This window comes from Gymnoscopelus microlampas (genome assembly GCF_963454915.1).
Source record: "Gymnoscopelus microlampas genome assembly, chromosome: 5".
Lineage (NCBI taxonomy): Eukaryota > Metazoa > Chordata > Actinopteri > Myctophiformes > Myctophidae > Gymnoscopelus > Gymnoscopelus microlampas.
The window spans coordinates 12,555,068-12,578,568 of NC_139942.1; the positions used below are offsets into that span (position 1 = coordinate 12,555,068).

At 43.4% G+C, this 23,501-nt stretch overlaps 1 protein-coding gene across 1 annotated transcript in view; it reads right to left on the reverse strand.

The window, feature by feature from the left end:
* Positions 1-763: 763 nt before the first annotated feature.
* Positions 764-23,501, reverse strand: part of kcnq3 (potassium voltage-gated channel, KQT-like subfamily, member 3) — a gene marked incomplete at both ends in the record, with an annotated part of 187,986 nt that continues 165,248 nt past the window's right edge. Inside the window, 7 exons of the mRNA XM_084056719.1 lie at positions 764-1,420; positions 2,191-2,388; positions 3,234-3,318; positions 3,843-3,938; positions 4,524-4,655; positions 9,640-9,745; positions 11,817-12,016. Of these exons, the coding sequence (XP_083912845.1) occupies positions 764-1,420; positions 2,191-2,388; positions 3,234-3,318; positions 3,843-3,938; positions 4,524-4,655; positions 9,640-9,745; positions 11,817-12,016 (1,474 nt within the window). The remainder of the gene's footprint in view (positions 1,421-2,190; positions 2,389-3,233; positions 3,319-3,842; positions 3,939-4,523; positions 4,656-9,639; positions 9,746-11,816; positions 12,017-23,501) is intronic.

The following is a 23,501-nucleotide window of genomic DNA, read 5'->3' on the forward strand; positions in this document are numbered from 1 at the left end:
TTATTACCAGAGTTGGTTGTATTGTATTCAGACCACGTATTGCAAGACCTCAATGTGAGTTATGTGAAGTCCACAAAAAAAGATGGTCACATATTTTAACAGGTCACTAATTTCACCGTGGCACCACCATGCCATGGAGGACGGAAGGATGGAGGAGGCAGAAATTTGAGTATTGGGATTCTGGCTCTAGTGTCTCTCCCCACAAAGGGCCTCTTTGTTGGAATGGCACCCAGGATTACTTGGAGGCACGTCATCCCCAGTCCACAGGCGTGCTTTTGACCCCAGGTTGAAACTGGGCTTCGAGGCATGGCTGGATTTAAGAGTCTCAGATTTATTTTTTTTGCAGTTAAAAAGGGGGGATTTTCCGCGGGTTAACCACTTAAACCCTCCATACGACAGTAAACTGGACATCAGTTCCCTCTGTACTCAGTGCGCTCTCCACACCAAAAATTGTGACGGATAAACAACCTGAAAAATGTGTCCGTGAATATTTTCGCATCCAAAATACCTTTTTGAAAAATAATTACACCACTCCATCGTGGATGTACTCACGTCATAAACAGCGGTTTAAATGAATCCGCATTAATTGCACGAAACAAACAAGCTCACGATGCGTCGCAGCACGATGCGTCGCGAGCTTGTAGATCTGATATTTCTTGACAAATAGGGATGCTTGAGTTCAAGTGGTTAAGCGAGAAAACAGAATTTTGTGGGGGGGGCGGCGGAGGTGGGAGGAAAGGGGGCGGGGGGGGGCACGGGGCGTTCAGGGCGGCGTGTCCCACGCGGCATCCTCGCCAAAGCCCTCCCCCGTGGACGAGAGGGGTAAGACCCCCCCGACCCCTCCTCCTCCTCCTCCCCCCGCGCCGCCGCTCGGCGTGAACGGGTCCGTGTCGGTGTCGGTCTCGCCCTCCGCCAGGTAGCTGGGCCGGCTGCCGCTGCCCCCCCGGCCCCCCCTGTCCCGCGTCCAGCTGCCCTCGTCCCGCGTCACGCCGCCCCCGGAGGGGTGGCGGGAGCTCCCGCCTCCGCCCCCCGCCTCCCCCACCTCGTCCTCCCGCTGGGACGAGGAGATGCTGAAGCCGCTCAGCGAGCGCTCCAGCTCCTCGTGGTTCACCGACATCATGGAGAGGGGCGTGTCGCCGCCGCCCCCCCGCCCCCCGCCCCCTGTGGTCCTTCCCCCCGCCACGTCCCCCCAGGCTGTCTGGTAGTCCTGCTGGACGGAGGTGATGGGCAGCACCGTGGGCCGCTCGCTGTAGCTGGGCGTGTCCTCCGGCTGCCTCCGGTGGTGGGGGTGCGGGTGTGGCGGCGGGAGGTGGTGGGGGTGGGGGTCCGGTGGCATGGAGGTCCGGTCCCCTACGCCTCTGTCGTCTGTGACCCCTCTGGCTCCTGCTCCGTAATATGGGTTTACCTTGCTGACAGGCACCTGGTGGTAATAATAATAGTATATTAATAATGATAATAATCATCATCATCAAAAATAATCCTAATAACCATAATCAATAACCTAATAATGTCTTATAAATTATTGTTTTACCAATTTCAAACTGGCATCCCTATATTGGCCATGGCATTATAAGGGACAATGTATACACATTTTCAGATTTCTTTCTACATTTTTGTCTCCGCCAGGCCTAAAGGCATGGCGAGAGAGTATGTTTTACCCGTCCGTCCGTCCGTCCGTCCGTCCGTCCGTCCGTCCGTGTGTGTGTGTGTGTGTGTGTGTGTGTGTGTGTGTCTGTGTCTGTGTGTGTCCCTGTGTGTGTGTGTGTCCGTCTGTGAACAGCTAATCTCCCGCACCGTTGGGTGGATTGCAGCGAAACTGTGCACACACACTCCCTGGATGCCAATTCAGAACCTCTGCCCCAAATTTTGGAGGCCGATTTGTGCAAAACATATTTTTTTAGAGCTTGTAGATCGACTATTTTCAAATAGCCTAGGTATAAAATAGGCCTAAAGTGGTTAATGTATGTTTTATAATGTAATCATTTATATCTGCAAAGTAACTAGTACTAAAGGTTTCAAATAATTGTAGTGGAGTAAAAGTACAATATTTGCCTCTGAGATGTAGTGGAGTAGAAGTAAAAGTATTGAAAATTGGAAATACTCCAGTGAGTGAATGTACTGAGTACATTTACCTCAAAAGTGTACTCAAGTACAGTACTTGAGTAAATGTACTCAGTAACTGCATCTAACCTGGTAGGACATGCTGTGTGGGAACATCTCGGCGTAGTTGAGGAACCACGCTCGTCTGATCTCCCCGCCGACGGGCGCCATGGGGTCGCAGGGTTCAAGGGTCATGCGGGCGGTGCCGGCGGAGTCGACCTGCAGGTGCTCGGTGTGCTGGATGTGCATGTCAACCAGGAAGTCCAACTTCTTCTCCATGTCTTCGACCTGAAGAGGACAAGAAAGGGTTAAGCCCCATTCATTCTTTGAGCCACACATACAGGTATTTCTGGGCTTGGCCGAATTGCGATACGGAAGCCAGAACACGATCGATTGATTGATCACTAAAATAACCATGCTCTGAAAATGCACGCAGCCCACCCATCTGACCCGTTAACACGGCAGCCGATGTTATGTAGCCAGATGGGTGGACCGCGAACGGTTTCAAGATTGTCAAGCGGGCCCTGATGCAGTAAAGGTTTGCTGTCCGGCAGAAACCTGCTAACTCCATTTTGACGTTTTTTTCCATAAATCAGGGTCATTGAACACCCTTTACGTCTGTGTGTTGGTAAAAACAAAATGGAACCAATGAAAAGCATTAAAAAGCGCTTCTGACAAAACCAGCTAACTCCATTGAATCCTCAAACTTTCTGCTAAAGCAGCTAACTCCACCGGAGTTAGCTGCTTTAGCTGACTCCAGGCTCCACCCCCTTTTGACCTCCAACCTCATTGTGAGCTTGGAGGTCCCATTCAGCTGTTCTTATCAATGATGAACAAAACCTCCTAACTCCACTTCATTTACTAAATTTCATTTCCTGGAAAAATGTACCTTTTGGAGTTAGCTGGTTTCTGCCGGACAGCAGAGATATACTAAAGAACTGGTTCTCAACATTTTACATTTCAAGGACCCCCAGTTTGATATGCATTAGGCCATGGACCCTCTTTTGATACCCTTTTTTTTTTTTTTAAATATGGGACCCAGCGAAATCCTGTGTGTATTTAACTCTGAGAGTGTACAAATGGAACCCAATGGACCCGTAATACTGCCCAGTTGTTCAATGACAGCCACGCACCTTGCTCTCCACTCGGACAAATCGCCCCATCATGCTCTGGTCTTCATTGTCTGGCATGGGGGCTTTGGCCAGATCAGACTCGTTCCTGCAACACACAAGCACTGTGGAGTTAGACTGCGTAGAGCACACACTCATTCATTCATTCAAGAATGATAACTTTTTGCCTTAAAGGGATAGTTCACCCCCCCAATTTTTTTTTTTCCTATTGATTAGTCACCCCATGGAGAGTTGAATTCACGGATAGTTTTGAGGTTTTTGTCACATTCCTAAGCCAATAATTTGATGACCAGCGGACCGGTAGGCAGCGGTTCCGGTAGGAGACCGCTGCCGGTCATCACATTATTGGCTTAGGAATGTGACTAAAACAAACAAATATCCATGAATTCAAGTCTCCATGCATGGGGTGACTAATCGATAGAAAAAAAGTCATTTTGGGGGTGAACTATCCCTTTATGTATGCCTTATTGTGTTGCTGTTGGTATTGATTGATTGATTGATTGGTGGGTGGGTCGGTCGGTCGGTCGGTGGGTCGGTCGGTCGGTGGGTGGGTCGGTCGGTCGGTCGGTCGGTCGATTGTAATTGAGTGATTGAGTGATTGAGTGATCATACCTGGGTGACTGATTGGATGGATAGGGGAAAGGTGGTTTCTGTGTTTTCTTGTTTTTGGGGGTCAGAGGAGGCCCCGGGGCCAGGATCATATCTATCCTGTAAAGACACAAACACATCAAACATGTTAAAAGCAGAACCATAAGTTTGTAGAACGTTGCTTGCTAATTTTGCACGACACCGATGTATGACAGAGTGGTTCTCAAAGAAGAACCACTGATGTAGATCAGAGGACCCCCAGGGGGTCCCTAGCAAAAGTGTTAATACAGCATCACAATCATTTTAACCACTTTATCCATATTTCATAAGTTGGCTATTCAAAAATAGCAGATCTACAAGCTCACAGCGCGTCACTTCGTGCCACGCTGTGAGCTTGTACATCTGCTATTTATTAGTTTTTATTTTTAATCTTGAATGTATTAAGATTTTTTCTAATGCAGATCTTCACTTCTGGCGGTCCCTGACACTGAATATTTTCAGATGGGGGTCTAAGGCCAAATACACATCAATTTGGGGATCCTTGACATGAAAAAGTTTGTTGATATAACTTTTTATTAATATGAAAAAGTTTGAGAGTATAAAATACTTACATTGATTTGTTGATATAAAAGTAAGTGCACACTTCTCAATGATTTGATCGATGGCGAAAGTAGCAGATGCGATAACCGCTAAGAAGACAGCTACCTGGTCTGGAGGTACTTGATCCGACAGAGCATGTCCAGGTGTCCAGCAGAGTACTGCTCGATGACGTCCTTGACATCGTAAGGCCTCAGGGTCTCCTTGAAACGCTTCTTATTCAGCAGGAACGTCATGATCCTGGAGGAGGACACACGTTCAGGAAGATTATTATTAGTATTTATTTTTTTAGATGCACCTGTACACCAGAGTATCTTTCATTTCGGACATACTGACCACGTGGTGCCAAACCACAAGGAATGTTAGGAAAGTGTCCCATCTGGTGGTCAGCAGAAGTTCTACACATTAATGTTCCCATTTCCCCCCCAAAAAAGGGTTACAAAGACTGTGGGGGGGAAAAAAGCATTTTTTCCCTACCATTTCATCATTATGTACGGCAGTGAGGCTAAGCCGAGAGCGATGCCTATTGGAAATGCATCCCCTTTGTTTATGCGATCCATTGTACCCGTTGTACCCGTCTGTTGGTCTGTGTCCCTTTTATGCCAATAAATGGAAATCTCTTTATCTGTCGGTCTGTGTCCGTTTTATGCCTATATATGTAGTTCCGTGTCAGCCATGCCCACATATGGAGTCAATGCTCCATACATAACCATATAAAGAGTTCACTATGACTCAGACATAACCATATATAGAGTTCACTATGACTCAGACATAACCATATATAGAGTTCACTATGACTCAGACATAACCATATATAGAGTTCACTATGACTCAGACATAACCATATATAGAGTTCACTATGACTCAGACATAACCATATATAGAGTTCACTATGACTCAGACATAACCGTATATAGAGTTCACTATGACTCAGACATAACCGTATATAGAGTTCACTATGACTCAGACATAACCGTATATAGAGTTCACTATGACTCAGACATAACCGTATATAGAGTTCACTATGACTCAGACATAACCGTATATAGAGTTCACTATGACTCAGACATAACCGTATATAGAGTTCACTATGACTCAGACATAACCATATATAGAGTTCACTATGACTCAGACATAACCATATATAGAGTTCACTATGACTCAGACATAACCATATATAGAGTTCACTATGACTCAGACATAACCATATATAGAGTTCACTATGACTCAGACATAACCATATATAGAGTTCACTATGACTCAGACATAACCATATATAGAGTTCACTATGACTCAGACATAACCATATAGAGAGTTCCCACTGCACCTACACTCAAACAGGGCGTGTGTCATGCTGACTGTGACAGCATGACATCAGACTCAAACAAATCATATAAGGATCCATATAAGGAGCTCCACGTCAACCATGACCAAATATGGAGTTCTGGGTTGAGCATTATGTCCAAATATGGAATGCATGAGGTCGCTCACTCTACCTATTGAGTACACGTGACGATCTAACGTGGTCAATCCCTAGACGAAGTGAAATCCTACCGTCAAACGTCATAATGGACATATACGGAGATTAACATGAACTGATGTTGAACATACACAACGTAAACCAAATGCGCGATGGAGATTTTGTAACATGCACTGACGTCAGACACAACTGAAACTGTGTATTAGATGTGTCGTTTTGATTCATCCAAAACATGATGATGATGATGAACTATTGGGTGGCTCTGATACGTCCATATATGGGCATATCGGTCGGATTGGCGGTTAGGCGTAGCTGTGAGGCACACTGGCCTTCATTTATCAACGGAGCGTATAAAAAGAAAAAATATATTTTTCCATATATTCGGCCGTACACCAACGTCATAGTCACATTTATCAACGAATCCTACACAGCCAATCCTAGCGTACATTAGGTCGGAGCCTTGATAAATGTCACGGCTGAAACCGAGCGTCATTTAAATAACACGCCCTTAAATATTCTCGAAACGCCCTGATTTTACGACATGGAGAACCAGTATACGACCTTATAAAGCATGGGAAGCCAAAAGAGTTTCGCCGGCTCGCCTCGCCTCGCTGCCTGTCAAGTCACACACGCATACGCCTCTCTCTCTCACACACACACACACTGCCCAACACGCCAACTGTGTCTTTCATGTAATCTGTAGCGGTACAATCTTTGTCACGTAGGCTTGTAGCCTACATGAATGACATATTATGATACCAATCACATCGCCATGAATGGGGTTTGTATATTAATTTATTTAACCCATACCGAGCAGTGCACAAGCAGTCATGTAGGATATTCCCCGTGAGACTCGGACGGGCGGCAGTGATCCCGTGCTGCCACGTTAATAAGAGATTCAATCGTCGGGTTTATATCCTTAACCCAGCCAGGTTGTAGCCTATATAACTCTCTATGACATAACTCCATAACATAGGACAAGCTACTGTAAGTTTGTAGACCTCACTGTCCATGAAAAGATGGTCGGGGCTCCCAAATGCTCTCGCAGAAGCGCTCGTATATTTTGAAAATAGCAGATCTACAAGCTCACAATGTGTCGGGATGGGACCTGTTGTGAGCTTGTAGATCTGCTATTTTCAAATAGCCTATGTATAAAATAGGCCTAAAGTGGTTAATGTGTGTTTTATAATATAATAATTAATATCTGCAAAGTAACTAGTAACTAAAGTTTTCTAATAATTGTAGTGGAATAAAAGTACAATATTTGCCTCTGAGATGTACTGGAGTGGAAGTAGAAGTATTGACAATTGGAAACACTCCAGTAAATTCAAAGTAACTCAAAATTGTACTTGAGAAAATGAACTCAGTTACTTTCCACCACCGGAAAGCATGAGCGGAAAAAGTGACTTCAAAACCAAAACAATCAATGGGACCACCAGATCAGTGCTTTCTAACGGGATCAAGCTTTAGGGGAGCTCCAAGCCCTCTTCTCTGTGGCTGTCAACACAGAGACACATGAGCTAGAGGCTTCATCCCGCCAGACACGTTGAAACGAAAGCCTACAGAGCTGCTGAGATTCCCATTCAGACGCCTATTCAGAGCCCAGATAATGGGCCCTAGAAGGAAGCGAACCCTCTTTCACAGGGTTGATCACTCATCTCCTCAGGTCCTCTCTTCACGCTGGATTGGGTTCCGCCTTTATGTCTCAGGTGTGGCCCTATAGCTTTACCTGATAATCTGTCGGGGTTGAGTCAGAGAACTGTGTTGTCTTGTTCGTTTTTTTTGTTATTTGGATTTTTTTTGTTTTCGGAATGGGATTTGGTTCTGTGATCCTCGACACTTTTGAATTTCAAGGACTTCTTTGGCTATTCAAAAATAGCAGATCTACAGCACAGCTTGTGCCTGGGATCAAACTCATGACCTTGCGGTCCATAGGTGAGAGCTCTACCAACTGAGCTACCTGGAGACTTTTTTGTGGTATCCTAGTTTCTTTGAGTCACTTAAAGGAGGAGTTCACCCAAAAAATTACTTATTTTCTATCAATTACACACCCCATGAAGCCTTGATTTCATGGATTTATTTTTGTTTTTGTGGCATTCCTAAGACAATAATTTGATGACTGTGTGTATTTCCGGTAGGAGACACAAATAATCTACTTTGTGTCTCCTACCGTATACATTAGCCGGTAGGAGACGGGAATCAAATTATTAGCTTAGGAATGCGACAAAAACAAAAATAAATCCATGAAATCAAGGCTTCATGGGGTGTGCAATTGATAGAAAATAAGTCATTTTTTTGGGTGAACTCCTCCTTTAATTTGTTTTCTTTGTACATATGTAAATGTACAGTCATTAGCTGACTAGGGTGCATACCTCTGATTTCACATGCACTTGTAAGTCGCTCTAGATGAGAGCGTTAGATAAATGCCTAAATAATACCTTTGGTTTTTAGTGTACTCCAATAACGCTGGTGCTTTCATTGCAAGTGGGACACTAGCTTTCTATCCACTTATTGATTTTTGCAGTAATAAATAGCAACAACTACTAATTGGTTTGTTCCTCAGATCGGCAGAATCTGTGGCGGCCGCGTATCGATTGTGTTTCATCGATTTGCCGTTGGAAAAAGCAAACAAGTCGACAAGTTATCTTCACGGTTCAGGGACGGTCACTGCCTTCCTCTCCCCAAGTGCATGCTGGGAGAAGTGTGCATGGGGTGCAAGTGAACACATAGCACTCTGTGTATGTACTCAAATGTTTTACTTAAGTAAATGTATCAATACCGCAATGTAGAAGTACTCTGTTACAAGTAAAAGTCCGGAATTCAAAATGTACTTGAGTAAAAGCACAAAAGTATTGGCATCAAAATGTACTTTAAGTGTCAAAAGTAAAAGTATTCATTATGCAGAATGTCCCGTCACTCACAATGCGACGCATTGTGAGCTTGTAGATTGCCTATTTTCAAATGGCCGAAATATATATAGGGCTGAAGTGGTTAACGTATGTTTTGTAATAATAATCAAAATCACACACACAGACGACACTGATTTACGATATAAATGTACTTAAGTAAATGTACTTAGTTACTTTCCACCACTGTCTAAACCCTTCCCTGGATAGTTAAATGGCTAAGGTGGAATCCAAAAAATAACATAATCTTAAAGAGGATGTTCCAAGTACGTGTCTTGATGCCAAAGGCTGCAGGGTTTTTGCAGCAGAAAGGTCCCCGGTTCAAATCCCTGGTGTACCAGCTGAGAAGATGTGGGCGGGGCATGTTCCCCGTGCGTCCACCGCTCACAAACTACTACTCAAAGTGCCCTTGAGTAAGTTTCTTTAATGCTTGTTATTTTATTCCTTCCCTCTCTGCCGAGGTGGTAGCTACAGTGTCTGTCTGTCTGTCTGTCTGTCTGTCTGTCTGTCTGTCTGTCTGTCTGTCTGTCTAATCTATCTAAAACGCCTCCTGTTCGTCTTATGTTTCGTCTTTGAAGTTGTGTAAATAAGTCCTAGATAAGTCCATAGGGAATTCATTATTTCAAAGATATTTTAACATATATTTTCGTGAAAGGAAATGACAAACAGATGACAGGTTAGTTACAGACTAAAGCATTGTGGGAGAGGTGTGTGGCTTGACAGTAAGTAGACCAAGGCAGTGTGTGTGTGTGTGTGTGTGTGTGTGTGTGTGTGTGTGTGTGTGTGTGTGTGTGTGTGTGTGTGTGTGTGTGTGTGTGTGTGTGTGTGTGTGACTGACCTGACAGCTCTTATGACCAGCTTCAGGGTAGGAATCATGTCCTCCATCAGAATGTCTGCTGGGAAACCCCTCTCCTCTAAGGCTGTGTCTGGAAGGCTTCCAGCATCTGTAGGAAGTTTGGCAGAAGTTGTAAAAAAAATAAAAAATAAAATAAATTATGTCTACAACTGTGGTTCTCAGCCTGTGGGTCGGGACCCCACATGATTTTGGGGGGGTCCCCAGATGACAGTGAAGTGAAAATTTAAGGACTTTTAAGACCTTTGTAATACCTCAAAAAGAAGGAAAAAGGTAATAAACAAACTGGTCTACAGTAAAAAACTGGTCAAACATTGGTCAAATTGACAAATAATATAAGAGGCAAACATTTTTAAAATAGCTGATATAAAAGCTCACAACGCCTCCCAAAGCGAGGCGTTGTGAGCTTGTAGATCGGCTATTTCCACAACATGTATCTGTGGACCGCATCAAAAAAAATGTAATGGCCCAACTCCTACATTCCAGATGCTTATCAGGGTCCAACTCATCCTGATGCAACCCGTTGTGAGCTTGTAGATCGGTTATTTTCACTATTTGTGGTACACATCAGTAATGCAGGGCTGTAGACAAAATGCACAAAATGCTTAAGGGGTTAAGAAAATGTCCACCACCCTCTGCTTTAGTTACTATTGGAACCCTGCTAATAGTGTCAATAATAGGTTAACCCATTCGGTTCGGTGCCACGCTATGAGCTTGTAGATCTTCTTACCTAAGTAAGTAAGTAAGAAGATCTACAAGCTCATAGCGTGGCACCGAGTGCCGCGCTATGAGCTTGTAGATCTGCTATTTTTGAAAAATCTTGCAAATCTTTGAATATATTTATTTTTGAAAGCGAACATTTGTAACTCAAACCTTTGCTTCTGAGGGTCCCTGGGACAAAATATTTTGAGATGGGGGTCCGCGACCAAATACACATCATTTTGGGAGTCCTTGACATGAAAAAGTTTGAGCACCACTGATATAGTAACATACTGTTTTCAGAAAACTGTAAGGATTTAGAAGACATTTGTAGATGCGTTCACTGATTGAATCGGTTAATAATACTAGACCATACCCGGTCGACGCATCCGCGGGGGGATATGCGCACATGATCTGGCAACCCGGGAGGCAGTTCGTCCCTGGGCAGCCCCGTAACCATGGCGACAGTGTTTTACACATAAACGTTAATAAGAAGCTGAGATTTGATGAAATTGAAAAACGGGCTTCACAGTTAAGTTCAGATGGTAATGGTCAATGGCTGTGTGCAAAATCAGAGCAATTGGTCCAGCCACTGAGGAGCACCGGGTAGCTTCACCTACTTCCACTACAGACAGAGGTTACTAGAATTATAGTAGGATAGTAGGATGGTTAAGACATGTCGTTAAATACTGTTAGCATAATGTTAGGTTGAGCAGTACCACAGATGTGTATTAATCCAGTGGCTGTCAACCTTTTCTGGAATAAGGGCCCGCGTGAAAATCTTGCGGCCCACCCCATCTGACCAGCCTATCTATCGGCTGCCGTGTTAAGTGGTCAGATGGGTGGCGCTGTGTATTTTCAGAGCATGTTTATTTTAATGATCAATCATTCCAACTGTGCTACGGCTTGGATCAATGGAACTAACAGTATACAGTATACCTCTGTATCACAATGGAAACTCATTTTTGTCAATGTTTTAAAGAAGGAAAATGCCATGACATTGAAATAATTAATATTGATGTTATCGTTAACAGGTGTTACCAATGATACTAATGGAGGCTCTGTTCCATTTAGTGTAGCACAATGGTTCTCAAACTTTTTGATTTCAAGAACCCCCATAACTCTGAGAGTGTACAAATGGTTCCATTTGAACACTCTCACAGTTACACACCCGCAAGGGGCCATTTGAAACCCCCTCAAGGAACCATGAGGGACCCCGGACCACACTTTGAGACCCACTGGTGTAGCAGAGTGTTTCCAGTGAGTCAACATGCACAATATCAGCACCCTGACTCTGTTTGACCAGAATGGAACAGAGCCTTCATTAGTATCATTGGTAACACCTGTGAAGGAAGTAGGACGAGGCCCAATGTTCCAATGGGGCTGTGCATAGAGCCTATTTCTAGGTCAGACTTGGAACCAAAGGACACTCTGTTGTGCTGTTATGTGTGGTGTTTATGTACCTTCAGAACTCTGGCGCAGCGTGTAGGCCTTCATGCGGAAGGCGGTTCTGAACCTGTCCCGGTTACTGAAGCCGGCGGGTTTGGGGTCCTTGGACGGACTCTCCTCTATGGCGTCGGTGCCGGTGGGTGGCTTTTTAGCCATGATGGCTCCGGGCCGCGTGTTGGGAAGGCGAACTCGCTCAAGTAAACTCAGCTTTTGGCTAAAAGTTTGAAAAACAGAGAGGAGACAGGGAGTCACAGCAGTAGTAGTACATCCATAGATACACACATAGATACCCCAATGGCCGCTGTTGTTCATTGGATCATGGGTGGCTCATCGCGACCGCCATATTGGCAGAGACAATCCGTGCCTCCTAATGTATGTCCCATGTCTATTGAAGCAGGAGGTGTCTCCACTATTAAAATCATCATAACTCATAATGCATGTCTATTGAAGCATGAGGTCTTCAATATTCAGATATTGCTTATTTGAATGTTGTTGAACCTGAAACAAGAGGAAACTGAGAAAAAGCATGCCAAAGTATGGCTGTGGGTGTGAACAACAGCTAGTTAACTCCTCCCCTAACAACCTCTAACCTATGGCCAGTGATCTGTAGCTGAGGACAACAGCCAATGAAACCGCAGATAATATGTAAATGTTGACTCGACCCCAAAAGGGTCTAAAGGAACACAAAAACAAAGCGTTGTTTACAAACAAATTTCAACAATTGAAAGATTTTAAAATGATATTAAAAGAAAAGAAAGATAAACAACTGTTCTTATTCTTTCTTCATTCATATACTTATGTTTACTTTGTGTAAAAGCTGCAGTATTTATGGATGCTTGACATTTTGAGGCCCTACTTTGAGAGAGAGAGAGAGAGAGAGAGAGAGAGAGAGAGAGAGAGAGAGAGAGGTAGGTAGGGAGGTGTCTCTGTTTTGTCCAATGGCTGGCAGTTTGGCAGCCAAAAAGACAGGCGGGGAGAAGAGGAGACGAGACGAGAGAGAGCACTCTGGGTAAAATAAAACTCATGAGTGTGCCTTGGAAGAGAGAGAGGAAAAAATACTCAGATGTTTTACTTAAGTAAAAGTATTAATACTGCAATGTAGAAGTACTCTGTTACAAGTTAAAGTCCGGAATTCTAAATTTACTTATACAAGTACAAAAGTATTGGTATCAAAAAGTACTTGAAGTACCTAAAGTAAAAGTACTAAATTGTTTGAAAATAGCTTATCTACAAGCTCACGGCACGTTGTGATCTTGTAGATCTGCTATTTTCAAATAGCCTAGGTATAAATTAGTGCTAAAGTGGTTTGCCTCTAAGATGTAGTGGAGTAGAAGCAAAAGTATAGACAATTGGAAATACTCCAGTAAAGTAAAAGTACCTCAAAATTGTACTCAAGTACAGTACTTGAGTAAATGTACTTTGTTACTTTACACCACTGCAGAGGAGAGGAGAGGAGAGGAGAGGAGTAACCAGAGACGACCACGGCCCAGAGGAGACCTCAGTAACGTGGGTCGGCCTCGCTGCCCGAGCTCCCACCGCGGAGCACACAATATGCTCCTGTATGCAGGCGGCCAGGAGAGCCCGGCCCGGCAGATTACAGCGCTGAGAGCACAGATAATAGACGGGCTTAAAGAGGCTCTCGCTGCTCTCTGACTGCTCCTCAGACGCGGCCACAAAAGGAGAGGAAAATTGGACGTGATTATCACACGGTCTGGCTCAAACGAGGCAACACAACAGAGTGGGAGAAAGAAAATACTAACACCGGTACTTAACACCGACTCCCCCAAGACTCTCTCCGAGTGGAGGCTTCCCAAGATGCGCGTGCACAGGCGCGCACGCACGCACACACGCACGCACGCACAAGCACGCACACACACACACACAGTATTAGTATACTTCTGAGGACATCAACATTTTCAAGACAAGGACCCACTAGGTGAGAAAGAGATGAAGCAGGGATCCCCTCTATATTGTATAAAATTGTGTTTCAGATGAAACTTTATTTTCTACTTGGTCTGCTCTTTTTCCCCTCTACATCTATATGCCTTTTTGCCAAAAATAGCCGATCTACAAGCTCACAACGCCTCGCAGCGCGAGGCCATGTAGATCTGCTATTTTTGGCAAAGATTCTCCTCAGAATAGGGATGCTAGGGTTCAAGTGGCTAATGTAAAACAAATGAAATCATATCACACAAACATTTGGCGGCCCCAACTGAAGTAACTCTGAGGACCCCCTGTTGAAGAGCCCTGTTTTAGGACACCGATTTTAAGAATGCCATTTTTACCATTTGTTGCCATTTTTAACCGCAAGCCTAAAGCCAAGAAATAGTAGATCTAGGCTTGTAAGATAGGGTATTTTTCGGTGCACAACACCAGCGCAACTAAGTATAAGTCAGGTATAACTCCATAACCCTAACCCCTAAAACTAACTTCGAAATGTCTAACCTGAATCTTTTCCTAATCATGAGCCTAAATCTTCTTTTTGTTAAATTAGAAAACAACCGTTGCTCTTATGAGGACCACACACACACACACACACACACACGCGCACGCGCACGCACACGCACACGCACACGCACACACACACACACACACACACGATATTCCCTCCCAGTCTATGATGTAATTGAGCCATCTGGCCAGCTCTAGCCTCGTTGGACATCAGGACATGCATACAGTAGACACAAAGTCATTGTGGAGATAAATAAACCTTCATTATCATCATTAGCAACAGCTGTTCATAGTGCTGTTGGTATCAGCAGCGGGCTGAGGGTCAAACGCATCAGTCCGTCGCGCCTCGCACATCACGATGCTCAGGCTCCCAAGCCTCCCACCCACGGATCGTATCGCTGTACTCAGTGGTGGAAAGTAACTAAGTACATTTACTTAAAGTACTGTACTTAAGCACAGTTTTGAGGTATTTTGTACTTCACTTGAGTATTTCCATTTTCCAATACTTTTAGATCTACTCCACTGCATCTCGGATCCAAATATTGCACTTTTACTGTACTACCTTTTGAAAACTTTAGTTACTGGTTACTTTGTAGATTTGGATTATTATTACAAAACATGCATGAACCACTTACATTTTGGCCATTTGAAAATAGCAGATCTACAAGCTCACAATGCGTCGCGGTGCGACGCATTGTGAGCTTGTAGATCTGCTATTTTCAAAAGATTTGTATACACTTGAAAACTTGAAATGGGACATTCTGCATAACGAGTGCTTTTACTTTTTGTACCTTAAGTACATTCATGATACTTAAAGCTCTCGCTCTCTCTCTCTCTCTCTCTCTCTCTCTCTCTCTCTCTCTCTCTCTCTCTCTCTCTCTCTCTCTCTCTCTCTCTCTCTCTCTCTCTCTCTCTCTCTCTCTCTCTCTCTCTCTCTCTCTCTCTCTCTCTCTCTGTGCCTCGGCCGCCCGCCAGGCAGTAATTCAGGTGTTGGTAATTCGACGCTTAGCAGGCTGTCAGCGCGGCAGATCAGAGCTAGAGGGCAGCGTTGCGTAGGTGCCAGGGCGTCGTAGCCGAACGGCCGCACCACTCCGGCCTCCGCTAATGACGGGGGGAGGGAGGGGCCTCAGGGGACCCCCCCGTCAGGACGCTGGTTTCTCAACGTGTCATGTTCGGGGACCACCAGAAGGTCCAACGGACCCTTAAGTACAATTTTGAGGTATTTGTACTTTACCTGAGTATTTCCAATATACTTATACTTTTACTTCTAGTCCACTACATCTCAGAAGCAAATGCTGTACTTTTACTACCACTACAATTAATTGAAAGCTTTAGTTACTAGTTACTTTTCAGAATGTTGTGAGCTTGTAGATCTGCTATTTTCAAACATTTTAGTACTTTTACTTTTGGTACTTTAAGTACCTTTTTATGCAAATACTTGTGTACTTTTACTCAAGTACATTTTGAACTCTGGACTTTTACTTAACACGTAACAGTCAGAGTATTTCTATATTGCAGCATTGATACTTTTATTAAGTAAATAATTTGTGTACTTTTTCCACCACTGTCTGTCACTGACTGACAGGGTCCATTTAGGGGTCCATTTGGTTCCATTTGTACACTCACAGAGTTATACGAGCACTGACAAATTTACAGTGTAGATTGAGGTTCCGGTATAGTTTAGTTCAACCTTAAGACATTTCCCTGGACCCCCATTTAAAGGAGCTACACCATGAATTTAAAAAATAATAATAATATTTGATATCATATTGTTTATGTCCCTCAAACGTTTTTCAAAAGGTTTGAGCCTAAATCAAGCCTCAGATATACTTGATTGATTGATTGATGTACTTTATTTAGTAAGACATGAGAACAACAGTACATGGAAGTACAAATTCACAATACAAGGTCTACTAAACTGGAAGACTCATAAAAGCACAGAGCTTGTTTCAAATGAGTTCCCCATGCACACAAATCATGATGACATATAAGAGACAGACAGATATACACAACTACTATAGAATGTCATACAATCAGTTTACAGGTTACTGGTATGAAGAGTGGGAAATATGTACAAAAGGAGAAGGAGAGAGGGGGGGGGGGGTAGGGGGGTAGGTTAGGTTAGGACTTAGACAGGGGCCATTTTCCAATTGCAGCCTCCTGAAGGTGTATCTTTAGGGCTGTTTTGAAAGAGAGTAGGGTTTTACACTCCTTTACTCCTTTTGGTAGGGCGTTCCACATTTTTGATGAATAGCATGAGAACGAGTTACTTCCCTTTGTTGAGCCAAAAAAGGGCTGGACAAGGTTTGTGGAGCTGCCTCTGGTATTGTGATCATGGACATCATTAACATTTTGGAAGTATTTTGACAAATACAGGGGGATCCCAATGTTGTGATATATCTTGAAGACCAGGCCCATAGCAAGTTGCTGTACTCTGTCCGCAACCCTAAGCCATCCAATCCTATCAAAATGATCAGGGGTTAGATGGATTTTGTAGTTGAGGCCAAGAAGTAGCCTTACAAGTTTGTTTTGGGATGTTTGGAGCCTTGTTTTTAAGGCCTTGGTGGTGTTGTGATACCATGAAGTACATGCATAATCGTAATGACCTTGTATGAGGGCCACTGCAAGAGTCTTCAGAGTCTTCTTACTGACTTTACGATCAATACTCCGCAAATAGCGTGTTTTTTTGTGGACCGTTTTGATCGTTTTTTCAGCATTTTTGTCACCAGAGAGGTCAGCCTCCAAGATAGAGCCCAGGTAGGTAATTTCGTTTTTTCTTTTGATGATATCATCACCCGCTTTGATCGTGAAGCTCTCTGCCTTTCTGAGGTTAGGAGTGGACCCAAAGAGGATGCATTCCGTTTTGCCCAGGTGTAATGAGAGCTTGTTGTCGGAGAGCCAGATGCAGATCTTGTTGAGTTCAGAGCTGAGAGTTTTCTCAACCTGCAGCCTGTCCCTGTCCGAGACTAGCAGGGCCGAGTCATCTGCGAACAGGAACAGGTTGCAGTCGCAGGCTGACGACATGTCATTCACATATATCAGGAACAGTAAGGGTCCTAGTATACTTCCTTGGGGAACACCACAAGTCACTGGGAGGGGGGGGGACTGGGTGCCGTTTACTTCCACCACTTGCTCCCTCCCTTCCAGGTAGGATCTCATCCAGTTCACTGACGTGTCATCAAAACCTATTGCTCTGAGCTTATTGATCATAATCGGGTGATTAACGGTGTCAAAAGCCTTCTGGAGGTCCAGCATGACCATGCCGCAATATTTGCCCTTTTCAATCTCTTGTTTGATAGAGTCGTTCAAATAGAGAAGGCATGTGTCAGTGGAGTGGTTTGTTCTGAAGCCAGATTGGAATTTGTAGATTAGATTTTTCTCGGCAAGATACTTGTCGACCTGTTCATAGACTATTTTTTCCATGACTTTCGAGATGGAGCTTAGAATAGAAATAGGGCGGTAGTTGCCAGGGTCTAATTGGTTTCCTTTTTTGAACAGAGGGGTCACCCTTGCTTTTTTGAAGTCGTTGGGGACCTGTCCCTGTGTGGTGGAGAGGTTGAATATGTGGGTAATGATTGGAGCAATGGAGGCAAAACTCATTCCAACTAACTTCTCTCTGGCTTATAAAGCACTTTCACCTGCAATACCACATTGTCCTGTTTGGCACGGGGCGCTATTGAGCCAGTTTGTATGCATGTTATGTCCTGGTTCTGTGTGGAAAAAGTAAAAAAAAAAAAAGTAAGAATTTTTTTTAAAAAAATTAAAAATGATTTTTTTTTTTTTTTTTGGTTAGAACTGAAAAACGGGAGGAATTGTTCCCAGACGTGACGTAGGGTGGGGGAACAAATCTGACGGACTGTTTTCAGACCAATTTACATAAAAACCACAGATAGCCTATGAAAGCCTGCATGCTCGAAGTTGGGTATTTGTTGGAACAGAAGAGATGTGGGGGAGACCAAAAACACACAAAAATGAAGAAAAAGTTAAAATTCATGGTGTAGACCCTTTAATACCTTTTTTTGTCTCTGGGACCCCCAGCTACACTGCTAAAATCCCATATTAATGCAACTCTTGATCTACAAGCTCACAATGTGTCGCGATGCGACGCGTTGTGAGCTTGAAGATCTGCTATTTTCATTTCATTTTTGTACTTTTACTTTTGGTACTTTAAGTACATTTTAATGCCAATACTTTTGTACTTTTACTCAAGTACATTTTTAATTCCGGACTTTTACTTGTAACAGAGTACCTCTACATTGCAGGATCGATACTTTTACTCCAGTAAAACATTTGAGTACTTTGGAGTTACAGACCCGTAAGCGGTCCATTTGGACCGCTAACCGTTTGGAGACTTGTCAGGACCAAAGGGACGGATGGAACGTCCGGTTCCAGGCGGGTTCCTTTGCGTTTCAGCTTTTTAGGCTTTTAGTAACTGAAGCTCCGTTATCCATCTGACTGACCTATGGTCAGCTCTGGGGCAGGGCTGGATAGTTAGCTAAGTATATTTACTTCAGTATTAACAGAATGTCTTGATTTAAAACCACTTAAGCACTCAAATTGACCTTTAGCTCTGTACTTGGTCTGCTCTCGTTTCCCTGTACATAAAACCTGTTGGCCAAAAATATATATTTTTTAAAAATGGCGAAAGATCCCCCCAGAATAGGCTCTATTCACAGCAGCCATATTATGAAGACATTCACAGGTGTTACCAATGATACTAATGAAGGCTCTGTTCCATTCTGGTCAAACAGAGTCAGGGTGCTAATATTGTGCATGTTGGCTCACTGGAAACACTCTGTTACACCAGTGGGTCTACAGTTGGGGTCCAGGGACCCTCATGGGCTTCCAAATGGCACCTTACAGGTGTGTAACTCTGAGAGTGTACAAATGGAACCAAATGGACCCGTAAGGGTCCATTTGGTTCCATTTGTACAGTCTCAGTGTTATGGGTGTCGTGGAAACCACTGTGCTACACTATGGAACAGAGCCTTCAATAGTATCATTGGTAACACCTGTGAATGTCTTCATAATATGGCTGCTGTGAATAGAGCCTATAGGGATGCTAGGGTTGCAAGTGGTTAACAACTTGACCACATGACTCTAGCGTCCTGATTCTGGGCACGTCCAGTATTTAGGGAAAATAGAAGATGTACAAGCTGACGTAACACGTTTTGTTGCGTCTTGTAATGTAACACAGCTCCCCTCCTAACCCCGTCAGGCATACGTAGTACAGTTCCATCAGCGTAGAAGGCGAACCACCATCGCACCTATTTTTAAACCTGGCTCTAAACTTGAACTGGGCAATTACAGGCCCATCAGTGTGTCCTCCCTTTCATCTCAAAGGTGGCAGAGACATGGATAGCCAATTTGACCATTAAACATCTCGACAAAGGTCATTCCCCACCGCATCCCCATGCAGTTTGGGTTCCGTGCCCGCCATTCCACAGAAGCAGCCAATCGTGTCTATTGGATAGGAATCCCTGTGTTACTGCCGTGTTTCTTGACTTAACCCTTCCATTGTGTTTGTGGGTCATTTTTGACCTGTTTTCAAGTTTAAATAGGTAAAAAGTACCCTTTACATTTCTTTATTGGAAAGAGGCTTCATGATATCCTCGGAAATAGCCATTTCAATGCATTTTTTTTTTTTATCATTTTAATTAATTTTTATGGTCTCTATAAAAAAAGTGACACTTGTGGTGTTAGGGTCCGAAATGACCCGGCAGAGAAGTGTATTACGAGGCGTACTACGTATGCCTCAATTCCCCCCAAATTGTCAATATTCAATGTTTACATGTTTGAGAGTGAGAGAGACTTGTCCTCAATTAACATTTGCTACAGTATCAGGAGTATAATAAAGTTTGAGTTTATGAAAAATAAATGACTTATCTTCTATGGTATACGGGTCATTTCGGACCCTAACACCACAAGTGTCACTATTTGTAATAATATAAAACTAAAACAAAGATTTTTTTTAATATTTGCTTTTGGAAGTGTGTTCTAATTATTATTCTTAATTATTCTATTATAGCTAGATAACTGGCCCGGCCCGACTCCTGACATTTCCTTGGAGAGAGAATGCTTTGCCATTCCAAATAAAAACTGACAGTGTTTGAAATAACTCCATCCCGAACCCATAAACCTAACCACAAAATGTTGTGTCAGTCAAAAAATAAAAACATTGCTGTCCGTCCATTGTAAACAACTCGCTTGCTTTCAACATCAAGGCATCACTAGGCGATCTAGGCGATCTACAAGCTCACAACGCGTTGCGATGCGATGCGTTGTGAGCTTGTAGATCTGCTATTTTCAAACATTTTATTAAGTTTACTTTTGGTACTTTAAGTACATTTTGATACCAATACCTTTGTACTTTTACCTTAGTCAATTTTGAATTCCGGACTTTTGCTTGCAACAGAGTACTTCTACATTGCAGTATTGATACTTTTACTTAAGTAAAAGGATTGAGTGCTTTTTCCGCCACTGAATTTGAATCCTGAAAAGCAACAGTTTTGAACATAATGAGGTTTTCCACCCCAACAGAGACGAGATAACAGTCAGCTTAATGAATCGCGGTCGTCTATAGTTACATGCGGGGTCAATGCTCCCATTGTGACAACAAGACCGAGTGACATCATCATCCGAGCCGATAAGACCCAATCACTCTTAACCCATTGAGACCGGGGAACGTGTCTGTGTCATTTTAAGATTCATTTGGGCTATTCAAAAATAGCAGATCTACATACTCACAAAGCGGCACTAAGTGCCGCTTTGTGAGCTTGTAGATCTGCAAAAAAAAAAAAAAAACGTTATATTTTTGCAAATCTTATATACAGTATATTTTTTAAAGCCAACGTTTTTAACTCAAATCTTTGCTTCTGGGGGTCCCTGGAACAAACTATTTTGAGATAGGGGTCTGTGGCCAAATACATATAATTTTGGGGGGTCCTTGACATGAAAAAGGTTTGAGCACCACTGATAGTATAGCAACATAAGTTTTTCGGAAAACTGTTAGGATTTTGTAGAGACATTTGTAGAATTCCCAGAAGCAAACATCTGAGTTACAAATGTTCACTTTAAATCAAAAAATGACACAGATGCGTTCCCGGATTGAAAGGGTTAACTACATGTTGTTGAAGTAGACACATGATCCTTCCCTCGTGAAGAGAGAGATAAAAAAACGAAAGAAAGAAAGAAAGACATATTAACCATATTAAAAGACCTTCCATTTACTTGTAATCATCCCCGCCTCGCTCGGGCGATCTTAAAGCGCCAGTCATAATTGAATCGTAACTAATGGACTCGCTAATTGGATTCTAAATAAGGACTTTTCGCAAGCAGCCCTCCACTCCCCGAATGTCACCGAGGGTCTAATCTCTTTTGGCGGAGCGCATGATGGGTTTTGACTGTGTGTGTGTGTGTGTGTGTGTGTGTGTGTGTGTGTGTCGGATGGATCATGACACAGATCCCATGTATTCAGTGGAGTCATTAGCCCCCCCCCCCCCACACACACACACACATTGATTTCACTGGCGATTTAATACGGGAAGCTATTTATAAAGAACGCGACGGGGGATGGCGGCCGTGCGTGTGAGTGTGAGTGTGTCTGTCTGTCTGTCTGTCTGTCTGTCTTTGTGTGTGTGTGTGTGTGTGTGTGTGTGTGTGTGTGTGTGTGTGTGTGTGTGTGTGTGTGTGTGTGTGTGGGGGGGGGTGATTAGGACCTAAGGCAGAAAGAGTTTTAGGAGTTCACTTTGTTGATATTTTAGAAACATGCCCCTCGATTATTAGATCCATCAATACTGTAGTTTCAGTCCTAATCGCCATGAGTGATAACACACACACACACACACACACACACACACGCGCGCGCACACGCACAGCACTCGATCTGCAACGGTTCATGATGCCATTTGAATTATTCCAATGAGCTTCATCAACTCCAACGACTAATGAAGATTTCCCAGAATACCCCGCAACCCCCCATTCCCATCCACCCCCCCTCCCACCCCAACCCCCCCACAAGGCCATTCCCCATCACTTTCACTTATAAATAGCTTCCTGTATTATATCACAACTTGCATGGATCTCTGGTTGACATTCATGGGGGCTAATGGCTGCACTGAACGTGGGTTCACTGTTTGAAACAAAGTTTTAAAAATGACATTTTAAAATGTATGTTTACTCAGTGGTGGAAACTAACTATGTACATTTACTTAAGTACTGTACTTAAGTACAATTTTGAGGTATTTCTACTTTACTACTGAGCATTTCCAATTTCCAATGCTTTCTACTCCACTGTATCTCGGATCCAAATATTGCACTTGTAATCAGGGTGGGGGTCCCCAGTTGAAATATGATTACTTTGTGGGGGTCGCCAGTTGAAATATGATTATTTTGGGGGGTCGCGGCCTGAAAAGGTTGCGAACCACCGCTCTATATACAAGTATAAATTAGGCATAACCCAGAAAGTGGATATCAAAGTGTGGTAACCTACCTTGCCATGGTGTCATCTTTCCTTTTGGATGCAGAGAGATGGGGGAAAAAGTGCATCAAGCAATCAGGAAACAAAGTTCAGGTTAGATTCAAATGTAAAATTCCAGCTCTCTACAGATGTGGTACTCAGACTCGTTAGGATTCAGTAGCCACTTTCTCTGATTACTGAATCCAAGTCCCCCTTTACCCGGACAACAATTTGCCCATACTCTGTCGCATAGCAAAGTATACATTTTCATAAATCATCTTTAAACATTTTCAATAACTTCCAAATGGGTTTCACCTTCAAATGTTTTCAAAGCATTTTCAGAAATTGCAATTTTTTTTTAAAACTAGACCATAACCGTGGGTGGATATGTGTTTCACGGAAGTAGCAACACCGGCGCTTGTTTCGCGCACATGATTTGGCAACCCGGAAGCCAGTGAACACAAAAACGCTTAATAAACAGCTTACATTTGGGGAAACGGGCTTCGGTGTTCCGTGCACATGGTAATGGTCAATGGCTGTGTGCAAATTCAGATCAATTGCTCCAGCCACTGAGGAGAACCGCGCAAGAGATTTTGGGCTCGCCGCACACTCGCACAGACAGAGCTTTGTAGAATTATAGGAGGATAGGAGGATATAGGAGGATGTCATCAAAGTAAAGCCACCCAGCATTCATCTAGAACAGCGGTTCTCAAACTGTTGGGGTCGCGCAGTGGCAACCAAAAAATAAGCCTTCTTTTTAAAAGAAAGAAACAGCAAAAAAGGGGACCAA